The sequence below is a fragment of the Berghia stephanieae genome, chromosome 14 (assembly GCF_034508935.2).
Source record: "Berghia stephanieae isolate SIO BIC M18660-M18661 chromosome 14, UCSD_Bste_1.3, whole genome shotgun sequence".
NCBI classification, from domain to species: domain Eukaryota; kingdom Metazoa; phylum Mollusca; class Gastropoda; order Nudibranchia; family Aeolidiidae; genus Berghia; species Berghia stephanieae.
In genome coordinates, this window is record NC_088373.1 from 24,118,436 (window position 1) to 24,128,435 (window position 10,000).

Below are 10,000 nucleotides of genomic sequence, written 5' to 3' on the forward strand. Positions count from 1 at the left end.
TATAACCATAAAAACTCGACACTGCGTTGCAGAGTTCATTTTTCTGAGCAAAATATAGAATATTATACTTGTTACTTATCTGTTTGAAAAAAAAAAGTATTTTTATGTTGGGTGAGTATGAAGTTTCGGGTAAAATTCTGAAAAAGGCTGGTAGGGAGAGAGTTAATAGACAATAGTTTGCGTCAATTTTGAGATTTCCATTACGACAATGAGCTTATAATAAATTGGTTTGTCAGGTTGTAAGTAAGTGCCCGTCGTTTTGCATCAATAAAACCAAACTATAAATACCCTCAATTTATTTCCTTATTATAGACTTCTTTTTCATCATTTTTTGGTTCACCATGGTAGCACCCGATAGAGGCAGTGAGTCACATATATATACATATAAATTTCTTCAGACTTCATTGTGTTTTAAATTGATGCTAATGTTTTGTTTTTTGTTTGTTTGTTTGGCAGGATTTGAGAGAGACTTGGTGACTGCCCTCCCGACAGATGCTAATGGAGTGACCTTTTATCCCGAGGTCAAGGAAAATATCGGTAGGACACCCATTTCTAATGAAAAAAAAAAAGAGCTTTTATATAGCGCAATATCCACTAAATGTGCTCAAAGCGCTTTACAAGGGGGTCCCGACCAACAGCAACATTAAACATTTAGGACAGGACAAGATGCCTGTTAGGCGATGATATAATTTTTTCGGACAAAGACAACGCTGTTAACAGCCAGGTACTCATTTTACACCTGAGTACGGTGAGAGAATGTAAATAAAGAGCCTTTTCCAAGGACTCAACTATGCGCCGAGCCTCCTATCACAAATGACATCACAAACCCATACTGCAAAGCCCCGATTTCTTTTGTCTCTATAGGGTGGTGACACACTACTGTAGCGTTAAATCCCACCCTCTCTCGATTCTTCAACCTGCCATGATTACACCCATTTGATCATGAGATTTTGTTTTATTGCTTTCTTGAATTTTCCACTTTTTGAGTTTGAAAATTCGTTGCGATTTACTGAAGTTTGTTGCAAAGAACCAGTGACTTTTATATAGAATTAATTCTGTTTCTTGGTAAATTTAGCGATTAACCGAATATTGCGATTAACTCAGTTGCAATTATCTGGAGTGGTATATATATATACTAGATATTATATGTTCATGTATAGCACTGGTGAGCAATTTGATTGGAACTAGGCGCTATATACATTCTTATATTACATTATTTTATAATTATATATAATAAATGTTGTGAAACGTCAGACTACAGAAGTAAAAGTGTGTAAAATTTGCCTTGCACTTGCAGAAATGATCATCATTGATTTCTTCTTGTTTTATTTTTACCAGGCCCTCGACCAGCCCCGCCCTCCAACTTGACAGCCTCCATCAAGGACCGAGACATAACGCTGTCTTGGATGGTGCCAGAAATCTCTCCTGTTGCCATTTTCTCGTAAGTCCATCTATCCAGCTTGGACAGTCCGTACACTTAACCAGGGATGCCATTCTTCTGGCTAAAGCCTGAAAAACTGGCTTTTTTAAATCCTCCGGCTATCAGTTTTGTTGTTCTTTTGGGTATTTTTGGGGGGGTTTTTTATGCAAGATTATTTTAGCGTTTGTTTTTTTTTTTTTTGCTTTTTTTTTTTTTTTTTGGGATAGTTGTGTTGTTGCCATTTTCCCATAAGTTGATCAATCCAGTCTGTACATTTAACCAGGGATGACGTTCATCTGGCTAAAGGCTGAAAAACTGGCTTTTTTAAATCCTTCGGCTATCAGTTTTGTTTTTTTGGGGTTTTTTTTGTGTGTGCAAGAGACTTGAATATGAATTATTAGGGTTTGTTTGTTTGTTTGTTTGTTTTGTTTTGTTTTTTTTTGTTTTTTGGGAGGGGTTGTTTAACTCTCTCCTTACTGATCATTTTCAGTATTTTCCAAAAAAAATGGCAGGCATACCCAGCAGAAACATTGATTTTTATAATTCAAACAATCTCCACAAAACAACATTATTTTCTTATTAATTAAACAGAGATCATTCTTCAAAGTTTGTGATGTACAAAATAAATCTGTATAAGAAAAATGTATTTCGCGTCGTAATAAATGTGACGATTTTTCTGTAAGTAGTAAGGAGAGGGTTAATTGATTTTTTTAAAAAGACGAACATATGAGTTGTTAAAAGACAACAGTTAAGGGGAAGCTGGAAGGAAATTAATCCTCTTTTATGATTTAAGGGTGACGGTTATACATTTTGATGATGAGAAGCTTTAAATGAAAGTTTTTATTTTATATAATGCGATATCCACTTGAAGTCTCAAAGCGCTTTACAAGGGATCCCAAGCCAACAGCAGCACTTAACGTGTAGGTGATATTACATTCTTTTTTCTTTTTTTTTTGGACAAAACAAGGCTGTCAACACCCTGGTACTCATTTTACATCTGAGTACGGTGAGAGAATGCGAGTAAAGAGCCTATTCCAAGGACTCAACTACGCGCCGAGTGAGGCTCGAACTCAGGATTTTCCAATCTGAAAGCGAGTGTCATACCTCAAGACCACATAGCCACACTTAGCTTTGAGCAAAACATTTTCATATGGTCTTTACACGAATTTATTTTTTTTTTAATTCAGGCCTTATTGTTTTTGGCAAGAGGCGTCCCTGATGTAGTTCTGATGTTCTATTTCTTTGTGCATCTTGTATTACGACCCTTCCCTTCAGACTTGAAGGTCAAGGGTTTGAGTCCAGATCTTAGTGACATATCGTTGAGTCCTTTGAAAATGTTCTTTCCTCACATTTTCTCACCATACTCAAGTGTAAAATATGTACTCTGCTATTAAGACAATGTCTCTGTCGGAAAAACAAATTGTACTATCACCAAGCGGGCTTCATGTCTCACTCGTCCTACATGCTAGGTGTTGCTGTTGGTTAGCCACCCCCATCTCCCTTCCCACTCCCCTGTAAAATGCTTTGAACTCATCAAGTTGATATTGCGCATGATAAAAATGCTCAATTTTCTTTGTTTGCCTTTAAAAACTTTTTAATGAATTCTTTCTAGCGTGGCTCAGCGGTACGGTCTTCGCTTCATACCTGAAAGGTACCAAGTTCGATTACCTTCAGCGTTGTGTGGCCGTGAGCAAGTCACCTCGGCCTAGCTTAATTTCCAGCGCTGCACTGCGGCTGATGGCTGGGTTATTCCAGTCTTCCCTTGGAATAAACCCTAGAGACAGATTTCCCCTATGGGATGAATAAAGGGAATTTTATTTATTTATTTGTTTTTTTTTAATAACTTAAAATCTTAAAATCCATTCCAGGTATCGTATACGGTACAAAGTTGGTACGGGGAGCTGGCGTCTTCATCCCACTGTCATCAGAGGAGGCAAGACCAATTCTGTTGTTCTAGAGGATATGGAATATGGCAGATACACCATCTCGGTCCAATCCTATGCTGTTCTGGCCTACAGTCCCAGGAGCAATTTTGTCATCGTCAACCTGGAAGATGGTGAGTTGTTTTTTTTGTTTGTTTGTTTTTTGTTATTTTTGTATAACTGGAAATATTTCCTTGATTACTGGTTTCCCGGTTAAATGGAAAGAGAACTGTGCCACGTGATACAGATTTTTTGCCAAATTTGGATTTATTTTATATTTTTTCACTTTTAGATTAAAATTTTTAACCCAAAATTTTCAGACGAAAATCTGTGAAAATATGATTTAAAAATACAAACAAACCCAGAAACAGTTATGTGACTGTTTGAACCACATCATATTAACCAAACAAAAAAAAAAAAATTGATCTTTTGTATAGCGCAATATCCACTAGATGTGCTCAAAGGGCTGTACAAGGGGTCCCTGACCAACAGCAACATTTAACATTTAGGACGGGACATGATGGCTGTTCGGCGATATTACAATTATTTTTTCGGACAGAGACGACTCTGTTAACGGCCAGGTACTCATTTTACACCTGAGTACGGTGAGAGAATGTGAGTAAATTGCCTTTTCCAAGGCCTCAACTATGCTCCAAGCGAGGCTCGAACCCAATTCTTCCGATCCGAAAGCAAGTATCAGACCACACCATATTAAATTCCTACTCAACAATTTTAAAAAGTGTGTATTCATGTTTGAAAAGTTGAAATATCGAATGCATTTTTGCTAAAATGATTTTTTCTTTCTAATTTCAATATTTTTCCGATTTTTGAATATTTTCTGCTTTAGGTAGGTCTGTAAATGGTCCTTGAGGATGAAAAAAAAATAATTACCAACCAAATTCTACCAAAATATTTTGGTAGCTTTGTGAATTATTGAATTTTACTATTTTTAAAAACTATTTTTCTATATCAAATCCCTAAGAATTATGAATATTGATAACTTTTCCACATAGACCATCAACAACTTTCTGTTCATCTTCTCAAGTCATTTCTAGATGGTTCCACACATATTTTATTCTATCCTTTTTTTTGTGTGACTTATTAATACAAATTTTCGAAATTCCAATTTGGTTGCAAACTGAGTGCATTCATTTTCGTCTCCATTCGGTTCCAGTTCGTGAATAACCAGTGTGTTATAGACATTGTACGTGTCTCTACCTTACTCAAAACAAACACATGAAACATACAAACAAACAAGACTACGTGTTACCTAAAACGTTTATTTTACTATTCATTCGTTTATTTAATGAGAACTAATCATCCAAAGGTGTTCTAAAAACAAAACAAAACAAAACAAACAAAAAACAAAAACATGTATGTTGTTTCAGTTTGCTGGTAGAAAACTGAAAGAAATTTTAATTCCGAGATACAACATTTGCGGGCAGTTCCTGTTCCGTTGGGCAACAGAAAACGAGGGGGGTCACTCACTTTATTATGATAGAACAAGAGACAGACTGAGACGAAATGTCAAACTGAGAGCAAATCGAACCTGAAAGGAAAATGAATTCACTCAGTTTACAGCCTTAGGCATTTAGGCATATCATTTTTTCTTGATATATGCTGTTCCCCCCTCCCCCCTCCCCTCCCCCTCCCCCATGAAATACAAACTTTTAAAAATGTTTCATGCTTGAGGTAGATGATCTTAAGAATAAGTCCCATACATTATTTTTTCCCATCAGCCAATTTTTGTTTGTTTGTTTGTTTTTTGTTTTTTTTTTTTACACTGATGTTTTGGTTATTTTTTACGCTACGCTAGCCCTCGCAGTGTCCACCACCTCAGGAAACGGTAACGCATCATCATCGTCATCCGGTACGACTGACGACTTTCTCTATGTTTTACATCATTTAATTTTGTCTCCCAACTCCCCTTAACGGTATTAGATGGACGGTTTTTACTTATTGATTAAAAACAATGTTAACATAAAGAAAGTTTAATATTTGTGATCCAATTCGACATCCTTCTGACTTACTTACTTTTTTTTTTTTTTTACTTTTTTTTTTTCAAATGGAAATTTCAAGTCAACGATAAGACTTGATAAAAACATTTTTAAAAATTAATTAACTTTATATTCATAATAATTTTTTTTACTATGGCTTTAAGGGTTAATTTTCTCGGGGAATCTTTTTTTAACCCTACGTACTAACCGATTACCCCTAAGCGGAGATGGTGTCATAGATGTGTTTTGTCTCAAATAAATATGTGACTTACTTTCTCTATCTGGTATTATGTTGGAGTTGGATTCAATCAAATATTCATTTTATGAGTTAACACTTTAATTTCTTTATCAAACAGAAAAAAACAAAACAAACAAACAAAAAAAAACAGGAAATTTTTTTTTTAATCCCCCAAAAAACTCGATTTTTATTTTTTTAGATATTTTTTTTGTTTGGATTTGAACTTAATTCTCTTCATCGGGTCTATTTCGGCATACACCAGATAGTACACATGGTCAGTCACAGATTTGGTTTATAGAGAGATGGTTTGGTATGATATAAGTACTGGTCATATTTTTAGACCTACCAACTTGAAATGGAAAAATAAATTCGTAGTTTTCACGGATGATAACACGGTAGACATTGTAAGTACGTTCCTTTAAAAATTACCAATTTGTGTTTTGAAATGGTAATGATGATAATATTAATAATAATAATAATAATAATAATAATAATAATGATAATGATAATAATAATAATGATAATGATAATAATAATAATAATAATAATAATAATAATAATAATAATAATAATAAATATAATAATAATAATAATAATAATAATAATAATAATAATAATAATAATAATAATAATAATAATAATAATAATGATAATAATAATAATAATAATAATGATAATAATAATAATAATAATAATAATAATAATAATAATAATAATAATAATAATAATAATAATAATAATAATAATAATAATAATAATAATAATAATAATAATAATAATAATAATGATGAAATGTATTTATATTGCGCCCACTCCTCTATACAATAAGGCTCTCGACGCATAACAATAAGATCAATCCATTGAAATTGAATTGCTACATGAAATGAACGCTTTAAACTCATTCATATACAAGCTCTGGCAACAAAACTTTGTAACTGTCAATTAAGAGGGACCTGAAAATTCGTAGTTCTCCGAAATTTTCGTAGAAATAGGCAACTCTGCATTGTCATGACTACTGACTGTGGGAAATTTGAGGGAAAAATTATCAATATATAATTGAATAAATAGAATCGCATATTTTGAAATATGGTGTTTACAAATAATAGATTTCAGCTATGGGCATTGCGCAGATTTTGCCATTTATTTGCAGATATTTTATTAAGGACATTCTTAACAAAAATTATTTGAAATCATTCTCTCTCTCTCTCTCTCTCTCTCTCTCTCTCTCTCTCTCTCTCTCTCTCTCTCTCTCTTCTTTCTCTCTCTCTCTCTCTCTCTCTCTTTCTTTCTCTCTCTCTCTCTCTCTCTCTCTCTCTCTCTCTCTCTCTCTCTCTCTCTCTCTCTCTCTCTCTCTCTCTCTCTCTCTCTCTCTCTCTCTCTCTCTCTCTCTCTCTTTCTCTCTCAGTATCACATGTATTCCTTTTTAGACTACAAGCATATTTTGTAATCTTGATATTAGGCTGTTACAAAAGGTCTTTACATGTTGTATTTGGTGTGAAGAAAAGATTTATTATAACTATTTTGGCTTGGGGGAAAAACCCGAATTTTACTATAGCTAAATAGAAAAAAATATTTGGAGATGTGAAATAGCATGATAACGAAAACATTGCGAGGCATCCCTATTATCCTTTGTTTTAAAAAAAATATAGCAGTTTAATGATTTTTAAAAAAATCTCTGGCCCACATCCGGTTTTTCTAAAAATAGATTTTGGCACGTAATGATATTATGACCACAAGGATAATCTTACTTAATGTCAAATTGTTAAATTCGTGAATCAATGAATGTTTTGTTAATGACTCCATGTTCTTGTAAAACCAACATTGTTTTTTATGCAATGCAGTTGAATTTTTATATGTTTTTAAAGAGTGATAGACTGATAACTCAATTCCCCTGACAAACACCAAAGACCTCAGAAAAAAATTATCATTTTACCCCAGAACCATTCACAGATTGGAACAATTTACCGCGGGAAGTTACAACTGCACCCACTTTAGATTTATTTACAGAGCGGAATTTTCACCTTAATGCTATTGTTCATGTCAAAATCTTCATGAACGAAGGTGGAATTTTAAGGAAGACTCACCAGATTCATATTTTCTACTCTTTGAGATGAAAAAATATATATATATAAATAGTTTTAAAAATTGCCGAGTTCAGCATGAGTTTAAGTTTTCAAAACTCAATCAGTATAATTTACTTTTTCAAATTTTAGTTTTCTTTAAACCTCTCCTAACTATTCGTTACGATACAACCAACATTTTTCTTATTCAATTTTCTCTTGTACATCATAAAATTTAAAGAAAATGAACAATGTGTTGTAGGATATGTTTTGCTAAAGAAATTATGTATCGCAAGAACTTAGTGTTATTGCGTTTGAGTGATAAGAAATATATTTTTGTGTTAGTTGGGTGTGAAGTTTTGGGGAAAATCCTGAAAATGGCTGGTAAGAAGAGTATTAATGGGTAATTTTAAGATCAGTTTTCAACTCTGTACCATTGCCATTAATTTGATGTTAGTTGTAAAAGTTAAGTTTGAAAAGAAACGGTGTAGCAGGCTGTCAGCTAACTGCTAAATGTTCATTTTCCATATCAAATCATCTTTTAATGTGTAATGTGTAGTCTGTAAGATCAATATCATAAAGTTCACTGTGTTGTCATAAGCTTTTGGTGTGTTTGATTTTTATTGTTGTGTTTTTATCTTTTGTGGTTACTCGGTCCATATATTATGAGGTTGTGTCAATTGGTTGTTGCATATACATCGTAGTTTATGAAGTGAGGACAGGTTTATATTTTGATGTTTTGAGAATTGTGCACGCCTGTGCTGTATGAAAATTATTTATATGTGACGGTGACACACCGCCTGGGAATGTGGTATTATGTCGGGGAAATATTGAGACACTTTAGCTTGGATGTCTTGCCCAAAAATATGGTGACAATGGTTTAGTTCATATACAATTCACTAATCTAATAAGAGCTAAATTAGGTCACTAGAGTGGCCTTTGGTACCCTATTATAATAATAATAATAATAATAATAATAATAATAATAATAATAATAATAATAATAATAATAATAATAATAATAATGATAATAATAATAATAGTAATATAATAACAATAATAATAATAGATCGTTATTGTCCATAAATATGGCAATTTGTGATTTAGTTACACTTGTTATAACGTTAAATGATAACTGTAACATTGAACAGATATTTCACTCCTACTTATTTTCGCCCTCTCTCTCTCTCTCTCTCTCTCTCTCTCTCTCTCTCTCTCTCTCTCTCTCTCTCTCTCTCTCTCTCTCTCTCTCTCTCTCTCTCTCTCTCTCTCTCTCTCTCTCTCTCTCTCTCTCTCTATAGTGATAAAAAACTGATATGCATAGTAAGGCATACAATACAGGACATCAATTATAAAACAAACATAAAATTACTCATCGAATTCAAACTTTAAGGCGAACTTATTCTCTATCAACACAGCTCTTAAAAACGTTGACAGTTCTTGCAGTTCTTAAAGTGGCGTGGAGAGAGTTCCAAATATCTACGACCCTGAAGATTAAAGAGTGGGCACGTAGTGAGGTCGAACATCGGTCTTTGAAGATTTTGAAGACCCGATCTCTTGTTGACGTCAAAATCGCATATTTGAAAAAATCCCTAGAATCCAAGTTGTCAATCTTGCCTATTGAAAAAATAGAAAATAGCAGACCTCGCTACGATAACGAAAATTTCGTAAAATTCCAGAACTTCATGAGCGTCTCCTAGTCATTTTAACTTTTAAAATATGAAATGTTATGCCAGACTACATAATTTAAAAAAAATGGAGTGCTATTTAGTTATTGTGATGATAAATAGTTAATTTTTTAAAGTCAGCTGTTGCGACTATAAATTTTATCTCCTAAAAATTACGAATTTTTTTTAATTTTCAAGTTGGCAGGATGTATTATTGAGTCTCCTGACAATAATCATGTTACACAAATCACATAAGTTTTGAATTCGTAAAACCAAAAGCAAGAGTTGCCTAAATGAGCCAATTAGATAGGGAGAGAGACAAAGTGATTAAATGCGACTCAGATATAAGGAAACAACACAAAACAAACAGCGTTTCAGCCCTTGGCTTTCGTCAGGAGACAAACAACAAAACACAAAAAAATTAAGGTTGCAAAAAAAATCACAATTTGTCAAATGTGGACATAATGTGATTTTTTGTAATCTTATTTTTTTTTGGTGTGTTTTGTTGTTTGTCTCCTGACGAGGGCCAAGGGCCAAAACGTTGTTTTTTTTTTTTGTGTGTGTGTTGTTCCCTTATATATGAGTCACGTTTATTCACTGTATCTTTATCTCTAAGTTTTAAATTATCTATCTAACCTTCAGAGAAATTAGAATATTATCACGTTTGTAAAATTGTTCTAACATTAAAATTGACCG

The 10,000-nt window shown here is 33.1% G+C and overlaps 1 protein-coding gene across 2 annotated transcripts in view; it reads left to right on the forward strand.

Annotated features, from left to right (window-relative positions):
- The window catches only part of LOC144960124 (uncharacterized), a gene marked incomplete in the record, with an annotated part of 388,686 nt that overhangs the window by 359,809 nt on the left and 18,877 nt on the right, over window positions 1–10,000 (forward strand). For both annotated transcript variants that reach the window (XM_078893101.1, XM_078893102.1), the window contains 3 exon segments: window positions 457–537; window positions 1,339–1,441; window positions 3,289–3,476. In XM_078893101.1, the coding sequence (XP_078749227.1) occupies window positions 457–537; window positions 1,339–1,441; window positions 3,289–3,476 (372 nt within the window).